This window comes from Anolis sagrei, chromosome Y (genome assembly GCF_037176765.1).
Source record: "Anolis sagrei isolate rAnoSag1 chromosome Y, rAnoSag1.mat, whole genome shotgun sequence".
Classification (NCBI taxonomy): domain Eukaryota; kingdom Metazoa; phylum Chordata; class Lepidosauria; order Squamata; family Dactyloidae; genus Anolis; species Anolis sagrei.
This window is the reverse complement of record NC_090035.1, coordinates 10,150,573-10,167,885: the sequence shown is the minus strand read 5'-3', so window position 1 is coordinate 10,167,885 and position 17,313 is coordinate 10,150,573. Positions and strand designations below refer to the sequence as shown.

General features: G+C 42.8%; 2 protein-coding genes across 6 annotated transcripts in view; one reads left to right on the top strand and one right to left on the bottom strand.

Moving 5' to 3' along the window:
* Positions 1-10,876, top strand: part of LOC137095487 (transcription factor MafK) — a 36,175-nt gene extending 25,299 nt beyond the window's left edge. For all 5 annotated transcript variants that reach the window (XM_067462214.1, XM_067462213.1, XM_067462217.1 and 2 more), the window contains exons 2-3: positions 171-250; positions 4,060-10,876. In XM_067462214.1, the coding sequence (XP_067318315.1) occupies positions 215-250; positions 4,060-4,494 (471 nt within the window). In that variant the 5' untranslated portion in view covers positions 171-214 and the 3' untranslated portion in view covers positions 4,495-10,876. The remainder of the gene's footprint in view (positions 1-170; positions 251-4,059) is intronic.
* Positions 10,877-12,379: 1,503 nt separating this feature from the next.
* Positions 12,380-17,313, bottom strand: part of LOC132782146 (transmembrane protein 184A) — a 41,004-nt gene continuing 36,070 nt past the window's right edge. Inside the window, exon 10 of the mRNA XM_060786857.2 lies at positions 12,380-16,064. Within this exon, the coding sequence (XP_060642840.2) occupies positions 15,820-16,064 (245 nt within the window). The 3' untranslated portion in view covers positions 12,380-15,819. The remainder of the gene's footprint in view (positions 16,065-17,313) is intronic.

Sequence of the window (17,313 nt, the reverse complement as noted above, 5' to 3'; positions counted from 1 at the left end):
GGATGTTGTCAAACAGATAAGTGTTGGAAAGATGAATAGTACTCTTTGAGTCTAAATGTGTCATGCATCTCAAGAGGATGTTCTATTCTACATGTCTTTGCTAGACTATTTTTCTAACTCTGTGTACTAAGCTTAACTTGTTGCCTCTCGCTTCTTCTCTCCCCCTCCAGTTGCAATTTCTGAGCAGTTCTGTCCAGAAGACGGTGCCCAGGTTATGACGACTAATCCAAAGCCGAACAAAGCATTAAAGGTAAGGCAGTAACAGTCTTTCCCTCTTCTGCAGTTTTGGCTGCCCAAGTGTTAGAAAAAGAGTGGAGGATTAGGCAAATTCATTGAGAATTGTTGGGTGAGTGGGCTTATTAACAAAAGACCCTCCTCGTAAACGCACAGCAGAGTAACTTAGCAGCATCGTGATCCAGCACCAGTAGCCAAAATAGATAGAAAGAACAAAAACACACAGACCAATGTTATCTCTTTCATAGGAGGCTTTTCTTTGTAATAAAATAATATGGTTGCACCATTTACAAGAACAAGGTTTCCGTAACACAAATAAAGTCCCTTATACTTCCTTCTTTGCTTCCATGCTGGGCTTCTTTCTCATGCAGATAAGCGGTTTCGCTCTCACAGAGCCTGCTTTCACACCGAAGTTACACAGGAGCTTCACACAGCTTTTTACACACACCAGGCTTCACACATGATGGCCTTCAACCTGGGGCTTCTCTCACTGAAGCTTTTCACACCAGGCCTACTCACACTGAGGCCTACATCACACTGAGGCTTTTCTCCCACTGATGCCTTTTCACACTGAGAGTTCTCTCTGACTGAGGCCTTTCTCCCACTGAGGTGAACAAACACCGAGGCCTTCTCATACTGAAGCCTACTAACACAGAAACCTCTCACAGACTACAGTCGTACCTGCTTATATTGAACTGCAGCTTTTGCTGAGTAATTGCATCAGTGCTTGATTCACATTTTTGAATTAAAAATACCTAGTTAATATTTAATATTTCTGACAAGAATGACTTCTTAAACTGGTTTTTAAAAAGCTGATTCTTAAATATGCTAGATTATACAAACCCAGAACCGATCTTTGGACTGTTGGCTGTAAAAATGGTTTGCCTAACAGTACATCTTATCAAGTTTAGCTTTTCTAACATTCCTTAAAATGACATTTACTTCTCTAATGTATTGTATGGAGAAACTGACATTTTTTGCTGTACTTTGTCCTCAAAAGAAAGTGTTAAAATCATACAAATTAAATTAGCCTAAATACATTTATTGATGACTTTGAGATTAGACTAGCATTGAATATTGGGCTAAGCAGCAGTTTTGTAAAGTAGACCAAATCTTGTGAGAACATTCATGGCACTTTCACAGATCAAGATTCATAGTGTGATGACTGGAGAACTTTTGTGGCATGCAGAAACTCCCAGGTTTAATCCTGTACTTTCAGTTAAAAGTATTTGCGATAGCAGTCTGGGTGTTACCTGTGCCTAATATCTGCGAGAATCAGCAGTTCAATCAGTTGGTTCTGACTTTATGGACATAGAGTCTAATTCTATATAAGAGCACTTAATATGCTCAAGCCTGATAACAGATTTCCTGAATATTTTGATTTGGACATAATTTCCCTATATAATCATTTGAACCACTTCCCTTTCTTTAGGGAAGAAGTACATGGGGAGGCCCTCCTCTTTTTTTACATCCTGCATTTGATGTACTGTAAATACTCGAGTATAAGCCAACCCAAATATAAGCCGAGGCACCTAATTGTACCACAAAAAAACTGGGAAAATGTATTGACTCGAGTATAAGCCGAGGGTCGGAAATGCACCACTTACAGATAAACTTCAAAATAAAAATAGTTACCAATAAAATTACATTAATTGAGGCATCAGCAGGTTAAATGTTTCTGAATATTTACATAAAACTGTAATTTAAGATAAAACCGTCCAAATCTGATTAAATCATTATTCCAACCTTCTTCAATGTAAATGTGCTTACATATCCTTCCAATAATAATAATAATAATAATAATCAAAATAATAATCAAAATAAAAATGTAATAATAACAGTAATAATAGAGTAAAATGATACATGTAATAATAATAATAATAATAATTAGAGTAAATAATAAATATAATAATAGTAAATAGAGTAAAATAATAAATGGAATAACACTAAGAAATAGATTAAAATAATAAATTGAATAATAATAATAATAATAATAATAATAATAAGAGTAAAATAATAAATAACTTTGACTCGAGTATAAGCCAAGGGAGGCTTTTTCCATTTAAAAATGGGCTGAAAAACTTGCCTTATACTTGGGTATTTATAGTAATTTCTGGAGAGGAAGGAAAGGACTAGTCCACTACCTCCTGTCCATCAGGTGGTGCTATATTCTGACAGTGTTTCCGAAAGTAAAAGGGCCAAGTATTAGACCTAGGAAAGCATCACATTGCTTGCAGTCAGATTAGGCCAATGTAAACTTGCAGTGGGATTAAGGTAAACCCTATTACCAATAAAAATGTTAGTTTAAAATCTACAATCAAATATTGGTCAGATATTGCAACATAAGAGTCAAGTATTTTTTCAAAAAAACTTATAAACAGGGAGAGGGGGAGATGTTCATTATTAACTGGTGTGCTAATTGCAGAGGGTAAATTAAAGTTTTGAATAATCAAAGTATGTTTTAATGTAATGAATAGCTGTAAGATTTCAAAGTGGTCGGTAGGATTAACAAGTGAGAACAATATACTGAGGTGAGCAATTGCTCGGAAGGAAGCAAAAATGAGCTGTTACCGTTACACACATACACACACACACACACACACACACACACATATTAACAGCTTACAGTGTAAAGCGAACATGAAACAATGAACATTTTACAAACACATAACCCCACTACCAAGTATAATTATAACAAGTATAACAAGTATAATTTCCTTCAACATACATTTATGAGTTAACCAGTAAAACAAATGTCATATCCAAAATTCCAGACCAATAGAGTTGTATTGTTTTCCTTTTTCACCTGTTCCCCAGTTGAAAGCTTGTGCGATGATGATTTTAGCACAAGGCACCTAACCAAAGCTATGCAAAAACCATAGTCAAAGCAAGTCCATTAACAATGTGTTCATATTTCTACAAAAGGAGACACTGAGGCATAGAAATGGCTTATGGACCAGCCATGGCACGGAATACATGTTTCCTTGCAGTGTAGTTTGTTATTTGGGAGTCTGCAAATAATCCATGTAGCTACCAGTATTTATTTATTTACTTACTTACTTACTTTACTTGTATACCGCAGTTTCTCAGCCCAACAGGCGACTCAACGCGGTTTACAACAAGGGTAAAAAATCAATCAAACAATATACAATTTAAAATCATTAAAAAACATAGTATACACAATAATACATCAATAACAGCCCCATAACATCTCGTAACTAGAATCGTAATCCAATCCGTCGTCCATAATTCCGTTCCTGTATTCATCATATTCATTGCGCTGTTTATCCGAATGCCCTTTCAAACAGCCAAGTTTTTAATTTTCTTCGCAACACCATTAGTGAAGGGGCTGATCTAACTTCCGTAGGAAGGGCGTTCCACAGCCGAGGGGCCATCACAGAGAAGGCCCTGTCCCTCATCCCCGCCAGCCGCACCTGTGAAGCTGGCGGGATAGAGAGCAGGGCCTCCCCAGAAGATCAGAAGAGTCCTGGCATGCTGTCTGCCCACCTCTCCATTTCCACTATAGCACAACTAGATATGAAAAGCAGGCATACTCTCAAATACTCTGGATTGGAACAATTTAAAGCTTTTTGATTTCTGGCCAGAAACTACTGAAATCCAGTGCTGAGCTAGTATTGATTGAAAGGCAAGTGGCAGAGCATGTGATTCACAGATAGTATTCGAGAGCAGCCCTTGACCAAGCACAGCGTGGTAGACTAGGTAACCTGAAAGCTACCAAGGTATGAAGGACAGTGAACTAGGAGAGCCAGACTATCCCTTTGTAGTTCACCTCTCTCATGCCCTCTGTGACGCTGATGTCCACAGGTCAAGGAGGAGTCAGGAGAGAACGCCCCGGTGCTCAGTGACGATGAACTCGTGTCGATGTCTGTGCGGGAGCTGAACCAGCACTTGCGGGGTCTGACGAAAGAGGAGGTCATCCGCCTGAAGCAGCGGCGGCGCACGCTCAAGAACCGGGGCTACGCTGCCAGCTGCCGCATCAAGCGCGTGACACAGAAGGAGGAGCTGGAGAGGCAGCGGGTGGAGCTGCAGCAGGAGGTGGAGAAACTCGCCCGGGAGAACAGCAGCATGAAGCTCGAGCTGGATGCCCTGCGCTCCAAGTATGAGGCCCTGCAGACCTTTGCCCGCACGGTCGCCCGAGGGCCCATCACCCCGACCAAAGTCGCCACCACCAGCGTCATCACCATCGTGAAGTCGGCAGAAATCTCTTCCAGCTCAGTGCCCTTTTCAGCAGCGTCCTAGTGTCCGGGCGGGGAGAACTATAGGAAACCTTTGGGAAAGAGAGGGCAAGGAGCCTGCCTGCCTGCCTTCCAAAACAGCAGCCTGTTTTTTCTAGAGCCACAAAGAGGACACTTCAAAGGGAAAACTAAACTGGCTGCTCTGGTGTTCACTTCCAAGTTCTTGTGAGCCTCTTGTGACTGAAATTGGAATTGTGTACCTTGAATGAACAGTTGCAGGAGGGGCCTTGCTCAACTACTTCCCAGAGCCTTGGGAGAAGACGCCCAAATGCCTCGGGAAAGCTTTGGATGAAACATGGCCACCCAGAAACAGCTGGCAGAATCATCAGGTGCAGTGAATGAATGAATGGATGGATGAATGAAAAACAGTTCTCCTCCTCCCTTCAGGAAAAAAAGAAATGAATGTTATCCCATCATGGTTATCATGGTGACTTCCACAGGATGGGCGATAAAAGGTTTGTCTCTGGAGCAGCATGCACTGAGAGTTCATCAAAATGTTGAAGGTTAGGGCCCTTGTTCTCCAGTTATGAAAAGCCCTCATAGGTGAATGTCCCCATGGGTTGGAAGCTGATGTGACTGTGCTAGCCAAATGAAACACCTACAATGCAAAAATCACCCATTAGTTGCTTCCGTATGGTGTGCCTGTGAATTGGGTATCAATTCTCAATGTGCTCTTGTTGCTTCCAACAATTTACTCCTATACCAGCAGCTTTTAAAATCCAGGTTCCGAAATGGGAAGAGAAAATGGCAAACGAGTAGAACGACCGAGGAAGTTGGTTCACTTGGTAAGAGAAGAAGTGTGAGAAGAGGAATTGTCATAGTAGGAGTCAGTATTGTGAGAAGGTGTTTTCTAACAAGGCATGCTAAAAGACCGGCAGGAATAGGCAGAAAGTTGCAGTGAGCCACAGAAACAAATGTGTGTAATCTTCCATTCTTCAAAAGGGCTCACTCTCCAACACAAGTAGATGGTGAAGCTGAATGAACAGTGAAAACAAAGTAGTCTTGTTCAACAGGTTGCTTTGTAGTTTCTGGGTCTCAAAAATGAGAAAACATTATTCTGGATATACTCCCAGGAAAAAGACGGCTTTTCTTGAGAAGTACAGATTGGGCTGGAAATGAGAAAGTGAATTGGAGCCGATCAGCAGTGTAGGAAAAAGTCAGAATTGGAGGACCAGGTAGATGGACTAAGGCATGATAAAGAATGGCTGGCCATGGGTCTCGAGTTTATTGTTTGAGTCAGGTTTTTGTGGAGGGAAGAAAAGAAAGCAAAGTTTGAGGGGTTTGTCAAGAGTGGAAAGCAGTGGCCAATGGCCACAGCAAGTTTGCAAATTTCTGGCAGGAGAAGAATTATAGTCAATGAAGGAAGAAGCAACAAAATGTAGAATTAAATTGAATATGAGGTTGTATGAGTTGTCTTAGGATGGATGTGCCTGCAAGGCAAAAAAAGCTTTTTCTTCAGAGCTTGGAAAGGTTACTTTTTGGATGGTAATTCCCAGAATTCTCCTCGCCAGTGTGGTTACTGTAATCTCCAGAGTATATAAGTTTTGTTCTTGTATCATTATCACCCTTTAGCACTGTATTGCCTAAGGCAGTGGTTCTCAACCTGGGGTTCCCAGATGTTTTTGGCCTTCAACTCCCAGAAATCCTAACAGCTGGTAAACTGGCCTGGATTTCTGGGAGTTGTAGGCCAAAAACATCTGGGGACCCCAGGTTGAGAACCACTGGCCTAAGGCTTGAGATTCACAGGTGAAAGAGGAAGGTTCTGTGACTTGAGAACTACCAGTCAGACAAAGTCCCATGTGTTTAGGTGGGTTAGCATAAGGATGTTTTGAATGCTTCCCCATGTAAGAGACTACAACCCTTTTCCACACCCAATATGTGCCAAGAGAAAAGGCCATCCTAGAATTTCTTTGTGTGGGGGAACATTCAGACACCCAGCTCCCCACATGTTACATGTAATGGGGTGGCTCTTCTATTAGTATTCTAGTCTGGATAACTTGAAAAGCAGAACTGCATCTGTTATAAACGGCATTGTGGACGAGAGGAGCACTGACTGTCCCAAACATACTTGCCAGATCCCAGGCAAGGGATAACCACATTGATATTTCCAGTCTGGGCAAGAGGCAACTAGATTGGCAGTTCACTGAGTCACATTATCTAGGGATGTTTCCTTTCTCCCCAGCCTTGCATAGTCTTCTGAAAGGCAACTTAATGTTCTGTTTACCTATGCTGCTTATGACTCTCTCAGCAAAAGCTGAGGAAGAAAAGATATTATTATGTATTACTATTACTTGCTCTTAGAGGTATTTTGGGAAATCCTGGGACTTCTGCAAGCTTCTTAGGATCTTCAAGCGTAGGAAAAGGGCCGCAACCCTTGCACTGTTGGAGCTTCCAAAACCTATATAAATGGCCAGTGTGGGCTTCATACCGTATATCTTTTACTGTTGCCCCATGGCTTATTTTCAAGCAGAAACCAAAGCGTCCTCCAAAGCAAAGAGCCATCTCTTGGTAGAAACCATGAAAGTAAGAGAAGGTAGAGCTGTTGCTGGTTTCACCACAGAGATAAGAAAAGTCTGGAGCATCATGTAGCCATCCAGGTGCATGTCAACATGTAGCCATCCAGATGCATGGGGTTTCTATTCCCATCACATGTGATGAGATAACAGGTGTGATAGGAGGGGTAGTCCTATACCTTTGCAGCGGTCCCAGTTGGGAAAGGCTGGGTTGGAAGTGCATGTGAAAACTGCCACATCTGGGAAAAGAAGTCTTCCCATTTAGCCCAGACCATGAGGTGCCCTCTTGTTTTGTAAGGGACTAGTCCAGTAAGCGTTTAGCTTGTGGTCGTCATTACATGGATGTGCAAGTCAAGAGTTGTCTTGTCTCTTGTGTTAGTTGTGGTAACACTTTCTGTTGAAATGAGAAAAAAGCAGACTGTTTTCTCAGTGGCATGTCCTTGCAGAAATACAGCATTCCTTAGGACAGTGGTTCTCAACCTGTGGGTCCCCAGATGTTTTGGCTTCAACTCCCAGAAATCCTAACAGCTAGTAAACTGATTGGGAGTTGTAGGCCAAAACACTTGGGAAGCCACAGGTTGAGAATCACTGCCTTGGGAGATTTAAGTGGACAGGTAATTTATAAACAAAGTAAATGGGAGACACCCTGACAACTGTAGTTCTGTTAAGTTGCTGCTTCCAATTGTTAGAGCTAGAAATGTGGATGCACAGATCTTGTGTTGCCCCTTGGGAGCAGCATCACTGTGTCTCTTACTGGTACAAAACTACCTTCTGGTCATTCAGTAACTATTCTAAAGGCCTCTACCTTTTTTCCAATACCGTACTTACTATTGTTATCGTTATCCCATGTTCTACATGGGATAGTCTTTTCTTTTAGGTATTAGTAGCCCAGCTCCATGTTCCTTTAGACTGCCATACCTTTATGGGTCGATATTCTAAAGCAACATAGGGCTACATGCCTGGGGCAGGATGGTAGGATAGCTCTGTGCCCTAATTTCACTAGTGCTCTGGTAGGACGAAGACGACTTGGAACAACCCTCGAGTTAACAACAACTAGTCTCTGTAGTTAACTTGAGAGCCGAGAGAAGCCTCCGTTGGGTAAATGATGGCCCCCTCGTTCCCCACAGCAAAACAAATGGGAATGTGTGCCTTTGCAATTTGATCAGAAGCATGAGGCCTAAAACATTTTTAAAGCTGTTGATGCCATAATCATGGTAGGTAATCCATATTGGATGTCAGTTTAAGGACCATGTGGAAATATTTGAGAGAGACACATATAGATACAGATATAGATATATATAAATATATATATATATATATATATAATAAATGCATAATTATATACATTTTATCGTACAGATTTTTTGTAAAAGTTACTGGCTGTGTGTGTGCGTGCGTGCGTGTGTTTGTGTGAGATATTGTTGATTTCCTTATTTAAGAAACCAAACACCCGCCTCCAGCAAGGAATGTGGTAGGAGTGGGGGCAAAATAAAGGAGTTGTTGGTCTTTCTCCAGCAAGCCCAGAGGAATCAAAGTGCAACACAGGTGTTGGTGAAAGAAATACAAAAGTTCCTGCAACATTTGGTCCCGGAGGAGAAAACCAATGGCATCCACTTGAAATAATGCCTTCCCAAAAATGGATTTCCCAAAGAGGCGAGTTTACTGTGCCATGAAACAGCTTGAAAGACTGTTTTGTCCCCTAACCTTTCTTCCTCATACCTGGGTCTCCTGATTTAGGGGCCTTGCTCCAACCTTCCATGCAAAGCACTTGTGTATGAGAAATCACATAAAACCCACATGTGTAAACTACCACCTTCAGTATATGTGACGGTGGGCTTTAAGGGGTATGTTTAGGCTTTGAGGGGTATGTTTACTCAACACCTCCACCACAATGCCCCTTCCTGCAGTCTGATCCCACCTTGTTTTCCAGGTTTCATCCTGCCTTTTTGTCCGATTAGTTTCAGCATCCCAAGACAGAGCTTGCACCCAGTTAGCGTTTGTTTCAGGTGAGCTTCAAATAGAACTACCTATCTGGGCCAGGCTTGTCTGACTCCCATCCCACTGTCTTTTAGGAGGTCCAAGATCAGCCCTGCAAGGGGTCAACTCTGTGTGGGCTGTAATGCTCCTTTCCATCCCTAATGCAGTTTCTCATAGGAAGGTTAGAATCAGTAGTTATGGGAGGTATTGTCGAAAGCTTTCATGGACAGAATCACTGGGTTGTTGTGAGTTTCCCAGGCCGTATAGCCATATTCCAGAAGCATTCTCTCCTGGCATTTCACCTGCATCTATGGCAGGCATTCTTTTCAGTGTTTTGTCGAAAGCTTTCATGGCCGGAATTACTGGGTTGTTGTGAGTTTTCCAGGCCGTATAGCCATATTCCAGAAGCATTCTCCCCTGACATTTTGCCTGCATCTATGGCAGGCATCCTCTTCAATGTTTTGTCGAAAGCTTTCATGGCCGGAATTACTGGGGTGTTGTGAGTTTTCGGGGCTGTATGGCCATGTTCCAGAAGCATTCTCCCCTGACATTTCGCCTGCATCTATGGCAGGCATCCTCTTCCATTTTTTTGTCGAAAGCTTTCATGGCCGGAATCACTGGGTTGTTGTGAGTTTCCCAGGCTGTATTGCCATATTCCAGAAGCATTCTCTCCTGACGTTTTGCCTGCATCTATGCCTGCCACATATGCAGTCGAAACATCAGGAGAGAATGCTTCTGGAACATGGCCAAACAGCCCAAAAAACGTACAACAACCTGGTTATGGGAGGGTTCATGCGTGCATCTTATTGCGCTGTTACAACCACCATTCACATGGTTTGCCATTTGGTGATGAGCGTCATGTCTTGCCTTTCACTGGCATTGGGCCTTCTGCCTTTCCTTCCAAAAATGTCAAAAAGGGAAAGGTGATCTGGCAAACTAGAAACAGCCTTGAGTAGCCAGTTGTGATCTTGGTTGGATTGTTTTTCCCCTCTGGATGCTGAGTTATCATTGCTGTTCACATTACATTTGTTTTATTGGACCGGACTTCCGGCAACAGTGGTGGTTTAATGATTCTGAATGTAATTCACTCTGCTTTAAAAAATGAAAAGAATTCCATTCCTATGCGAAGTACCGTAAACAAGTACATTAGGGGGAGAACTGTGCTATATCCTTCCCCGTTCTGTGCTATTTTATTACATGCAGGGTGATTCAATTTAAATATGGTAGGGTTTTTAAAATCCCACTCCCATCATAATTAGTATAATTTTGAATTCTACTTCATCGGCAGGCCACCTCAATCTTCATCGTGTTCAGCATGGCTTTTGGATATTAGAAAACAAACCAGGCTGAATCACTTAGGCTTCCCATGAAGGCTATATGCTAAAGATGCTGAAAAGCAAATGAAAGTCAGGTGGGGATTATTTAATAGAGGAAATGAGAAGGAAATCTAGATTCATGATATGCCAACAGCTCAGAAAATAAAGACCCCCCCCCCTTCCCCTTCCCACTTCATTATGATGGAAGGCTTTCCAGTGATGATACACGTCTGAGTGCTTCCCTCCCTCCCTTTCAAAAAACGAGGAAATCTCCTGGTGTTTGTGTTCCTTTTAATCACGTGTCCATTCTATTCTCTGTGGTTTACTCAGTTCATTTCAATATTTATTTTTGTGCTGCTTTTTTATTATGAAATAAATTATTGATATATCAAGTAATGTGAGTGCCTGTTTTCGTAAGGCGTATACACTGTGTGTGTGTGTGTGTGTGTCCAACCTCCTTTCCCCCATTTTGACAAAAAAAACCAACAACATAATGTTAATTTATTGCTGTAGATTTGAAGCTGCAATGACTATTTTTTTTGTACCTTTCCAATAAAGCATTTTCTGGTTTCAGACTTGACCGGGTCTGTGATCTGTGTGTTCAAACCTCAGGGTTCTTGATTTTCAAGCAATTATATCTGAAGTGAGCGGGGCTGTCAGAGGGGTCACCAATGACCATCAGAAAACACAGTATTTTCTGTTAGTCATGGAGGTTCTGTGTGGGAAGTTTGGCCCAATTCCACCATTGGTGGGGTTCAGAATGCTCTTTGATTGTAGGTAAACTAAAATCTCAGTAACTACAACTCCCAAATGTCAAAGGCTATTTTCTCCAAACTCCACCAATGTTCCCATTTGGGCATATTGAGGATTCGTTCCAAGTTTCCTCTAGATCCATCATAATTTGAGTCCACAGTGCTCTCTGGATGTAGGTGAACTACAACTCTAAAACTCAAGGTCAATACCCACCAAAACCTCCCAGTATTTTCTGTTGGTTATGGGAGTTCTGTGTGCCAAGTTCCATTCAATTCCATCGTTGGTGGAGCTCAAAATGCTCTATGATTTTAAGTGAACTATAAATCCCATTAACTACAACTCTCAAATGACAAAATCAATTATTCCCAACCCCACCAATATTCAAATTTGGGCATATTGGGTATTTGTGCCAAATTTGGTCCAGTGAATGAAAATACATCCTGCATATCAGATATTTACATGACAATTCATAACAGTAGCAAAATTGCAGTTATGAAGTAACGACGAAAATTTTATGGTTGGTAGTCACCACAACATGAGGAACTGCATTCAGGGGTCGCGGCTTTAGGAAGGTTGAGAAACAGTTAAACCCTTTTGCCAGCAGAACTGCTGACAAAGGTCGGAGGTTCGATTCCGGGGAGCAGGATGAGCTCCCGTCTGTCAGCTCCAGCTTCTCATGTGGGGACATGAGAGAAGCCTCCCACAGAATGGTAAAACATCTGGACGTCACCTGGGCAACGCCCTTGCCGATGGCCAATTCTCTTGACCGAAAGGTTGATGGTTCGAATTCGGGGAGTGGGGTGAGCTCCTATCTGTCAGCTCCAGATTTTCATTCGGGGACATCAGAGAAGCCTCCCACAGAATGGTAAAAAATCTGGACGTCACCTGGGCAACGTGCTTGCAGATGACCAATTCTCTTGACCGAAAGGTTGATGGTTTGAATTCGGGGGGTGGGGTGAGCTCCCATCTGTCAGCTCCAGCTTCTTATTCGGGGACATCAGAGAAGCCTCCCACAGGATGGTTAAACATGTGGGCAACATCCTTGCAGATGGTCAATTTTCTCACACCAGAAGTGACTTGCAAGTTCTCAAGTCACTCCTGACATGACAACAAAAATCTGAAGTGGGCAAATCCTTTACAGTTAATTACTGTTAATTAAAAGGTGTTAGCCTCTCTTTCTCTTTTCATATCCAGTGTCTCATACAACAATCCAGCATAACTTGACTCAGAAGCAGGATGCTTGACATGTCATATTCTCCACTTTTGTCCCAGAAGCATCACCTTTCCTGTCCTGACTTCTGCAACAGTGACTTAACATCCAAGACAGCAGTAGGATTTTTATTTATTTTATTAGAAAAGTATTTATAAATAATTCCATATTTACAAGTTTACACGCAGGCGCCCATCAATCACTTCCTCTTGCTAGAAGAAGGAGCATCCAGAGCAGAAAGTGTTATATGTAGAGTTATACCGTCCAGGACAAACAAGCAAACAGACTCATTCTCAGAGAAAGATTAGTTTTTTCAAATCCCTGAAACTAACTCCCTTGTGCATTTTATCCATTGCAGCAGAATTTTTCCAGGCTTGCCAAGGTTAGAGACATGCAATGACTAGCATAACAGATTTCTGGATTTGTACTTCTTCCCCAGAATTCGTCAGCAAAGTTAGAGAACCACTTTGCTGAAGAATTCTGGAAAATTCACTCATACTTTGCAATCTTTTAGTGGTCCTAATACAGATGCTACCAAACACTGACATGGCCTCTGCTCTCCAGACTGTGTAGACTTCAGTTCCTCTAGACCAGGCATGGGCAAACTTGGGCCCTCCAGGTGTTTTGGACTCCAACTCCCATAATTCCTAACAGCCTCAGGCCCTTTCTTTTTCCCCCTCAGCTGCTTAAGTGAAGCTTCTGCTGAGCAACATAAATGACTATGTAGTAGCCCTTTTTGCTCTATCTAAAAGACAGAGTTAGATAAAATTGCTATCAGCTGCCAAGGAAACTAAGGGTTAACTGGATCCTCTCCCAAAATGTACTTTAATTATTGTTAACTTGCATTATTTTTGCTTTTAGTGGGAGCATGATTATGATTTCTGTTTAGCACCTTTGGTGCCTGTTTAGCATGTTAACAAGCTGGCATGTGTCCAAAGGAGGATGACTCAAAGAATCAAGAGTCTGGAGAACAAGCCCCATGAGGGGCGGCTTAAAGAGCTGAGCATGTTTAGCTTGCAGAAGAGAAGGCTGGGAGGAGACATAGAATCATAGAATCAAAGAATTGGAAGAGACCTCATGGGCCATCCAGTCCAACCCCCTGCCAAGAAGCAGAAATATTGCATTCAAATCACCCCTGACAGATGGCCATCCAGCCTCTGTTTAAAAGCTTCCAAAGAAGGAGCCTCCGCCACACTTCGGGGCAGAGAGTTCCACTGCTGAACGGCTCTCACAGTCAGGAAGTTCTTCCTCATGTTCAGATGGAATCTCCTCTCTTGTAGTTTGAAGTCATTGTTCTGCGTCCTAGTCTCCAGGGAAGCAGAAAACAAGCTTGCTCCCTCCTCCCTGTGGCTTCCTCTCACATATTTATACATGGCTATCATATCTCCTCTCATCCTTCTCTTCTTCAGGCTAAACATGCCCAGCTCCCCAAGCCGCTCTTCATAGGGCTTGTTCTCCAGACCCTTGATCATTTTAGTTGCCCTCCTCTGGACACATTCCAGCTTGTCAGTATCTCTCTTGAATTGTGGTGCCCAGAATTGGACACAATATTCCAGGTGTGGTCTAACCAAAGCGGAATAGAGGGGTAGCATTACTTCCCTAGATCTAGACACTAGGCTCCTATTGATGCAGGCCAAAATCCCATGATGAGAGCCATATCTCAAGATGTGAGGGGAAGTCATAGGGAGGAAGGAGCAGGCTTGTTTTCTCCTGCCCTGGAGACTAGGACGCAATGGAACTATTTCTTCAAATTACAGGAAATAAAGGAGATTCCACCTGAATATTAGGAAGAACTTCCTGACTGTGAGAGCTGTTCAGTAGTGGAACTCTCTGCCCTGGATTGTGGTGGAGGCTCCTTCTTTGGAGGCTTTTAAGCAGAGTCTGGATGGCCATCTATTTGGGGTGCTTTGAATGCGATTTTCCTGCTTCTTGGCGGAATGGGGTTGGACTGGATGGCCCACAAGGTCTCTTCCAACTCTAGGAATCTACGAGGGTTGAATGAAAAGTAATGCTTCCACCTTCGTTACTTGGGTTTGGATGGGAATATTTTAATAAATTAAACGCAGAAATAATCCTTAAAATGTGCCCTTTAACTACCACTATTCACTTTTCCACATAATCACCAGACAATTGGATACATTTCTGCCAACGATGAACAAGTTTTCTGAAGCCGTCACAGAAGAAGTCAACATTCTGTTTCCGCAACCAGCGTCTTACAGTTCTCTCATCCTGGGTACCCATTGTGCACAGATCTTCTGATAGCCAATCAAAGCAATAATGTGACTCACATGTTCTTGTGAAATGCCGATTATGCTTGAAATTTCTCTCTCAGTGATATGACGATCGTCCTGAATCAATCTGTCAACCTTTTGCTTGTGTAACTCAGTGGTTGCTGTCACAAGACGTCCAACTCTTTGTTTGTCACGCAAGTCAGATGTTCCCACCTCAATATCTTTAAACTTACTCGCCCAATGACGCACAGTACTCACATCAACACAATCACCACAAACAGCTTGCATTCTCTGATGAATCTCCTTTGGGGTGACACCTTCTGCTGTCAAGAATTCAATGACTGCACGTTGCTTAAGTTGCACTGACCGACCGTCTGTGTGGGGTTCCATACTTCGCACTTTAACAACACAACCGTTCAATGCAAAGGCTTCCCACCAAAATGGAACCGTAGAGGAGAGTCTACTGAACAAGCCAGTACCTCCCGCATACCAGTACTGCCATCTGTTGAGGAGTTACAAAGGTGGAGGCATTACTATTCATTCAACCCTCGTATGTTGCTTCGAGGGTACTATTATGTGCATGTAGTGCTTTTTTGTCATTGCCTTGGGCTCATACAATAAACTATTTTGATGATCATGACCTGTTATAGTGCTTTAAAAGGGATTCGCCGCCAAGTAACTCCCTGAGTGCCTTGTTGCCATTCCATCACTGGATAAAATTGGCAAGTGATTGTCACGAAGGCTGAAAGTGTATCAACATTTTTCTACAAATGACCCCAAAACAACATTTTAAAAGCAACTAGAAAACCTTTCTTATACTAATATATTCATCCCAACTGTTGCATTACTTTAGAAATGAAACTTCATGCCATCCTTGGATGATTTTTGTAAATCTTCCTACATATAATTAGGCTATATGTAACTCATTGTTCCGAATGAGAGTTTGAACCTTGAATTTCTGAACTAAATCATGTTGGGAAATTCTACCTTCAGGCATGAGGCCAAGAGCATTTTTAAAAGCAATCTCACAGGACTTCCTAGAACTTGGTGTGTCCTCATTTGCTCATTCCCAAAACAGGAGGAAAGTGATTTGAGTAGCAACAGATGTCGTATGAAGACCAAAAAAGAGCAAACCTTTACACATCTGGGAAAACAGCATTCACGCTTCCAGTCTTCCTTGAGGCTGCAACCTATTGCCCAAATCTTTGAGGGACATCTCAGCTTCTCCATTAACTGGTCCACCCAGTATGGTCCAATTCAGTTCACAGCTGCCAAGGTGAAGGAGGTTTTCCAAGAAGCCCTTAGTTCCATTTCTCCTCCAGATACATTTTATATATCATCGTCGGATAGGATCAACACCCGTTTCTCAATGTTTTTGCTCTTCCTGCCATGCGGGGCATCCACTTTGGGTTCCACGTGCCCGTTCTGTCCACATTCCCTCCCGTCCTGCATGGACTGCTGTGTATATTGCTGGTATGCTGGGGAGAAGTTATGTATGGCGTCTTGGACTATATCTTGAGGACTCATGGTCTCCTTCAGTCCGCTGGAGATGCTCTGCATTGGAGCAAGGACGGCTAGGAGAAGGAAAAGATGAGAAGGTAATCATCATGTCAGTTGGACCTCTGAAAGAAGGAGCAAACTGCAAAGAGAACCTATTTCTGCAGACCTTGATATCATAGGTTAGACCAGTGTTTCTCAAACTCTGCTCCTTCAGGTGTTTTGGACTTCCGCTCCCTGTAATCTCAATCAGTTTACTAGCTGTTAGGAATTGTGGGAGCTGAAGTCCAAAACATCTGGAGGACAGTTTAAGACACTCTGGGTTAGATGTCCATATAATTCCAGAGATCATAGAATCATAGAATCAAAGAGTTGGAAGAGACCTCATGGGCCATCCAGTCCAACCCCCTGCCAAGAAGCAGGAATATTGCATTCAAATCACCCCTGACAGATGGCCATCCAGCCCCTGTTTAAAAGCTTCCAAAGAAGGAGCCTCCACCACACTCCGGGGCAGAGAGTTCCACTGCTGAACGGCTCTCACAGTCAGGAAGTTCTTCCTCATGTTCAGATGGAATCTCCTCTCTTGTAGTTTGAAGCCATTGTTCCATTGCGTCCTAGTCTCCAAGGAAGCAGAAAACAAGCTTGCTCCCTCCTCCCTGTGGCTTCCTCTCACATATTTATACATGGCTATCATATCTCCTCTCAGCCTTCTCTTCTTCAGGCTAAACATGCCCAGCTCCTTAAGCCGCTCCTCATAGGGCTTGTTCTCCAGACCCTTGATCATTTTAGTCGCCCTCCTCGGGACACATTCCAGCTTGTCAATATCTCTCTTGAATTGTGGTGCCCAGAATTGGACACAATATTCCAGGTGTGGTCTAACCAGAGCAGAATAGAGGGGTAGCATTACTTCCCTAGATCTAGACACTATGCTCCTATTAATGCAGGCCAAAATCCCATTGGCTTAGAGACAGAGAATGTGTGTCAACAAAAAGGTATAGATTATCCCCTAACATTAAGTCCAGTTGTGTCTGACTCTGGGGGGTGGTGCTCATCTCCATTTCTAAACTGAAGAGCTGGCATTGTCCATAGACACCTCCAAGGTCATGTTGCTGGCAAGACTGCATGAAGCGCCGCTACCTTCCCGCTGGAATGGTATTTATTTACAGTATTTATATACCGCTTTTCTTACCCCTAGGGGTACCTATTGATCTACTCACATTTGCATGTTTTTGAACTGCTAGGTTGGCAGAATCTGGGGCTAATAGCAGGAGCTCACCTCTCTCCCCGGATTTGAACTAGCAACCTTTCTGTCAGCAAGTTCAGCAG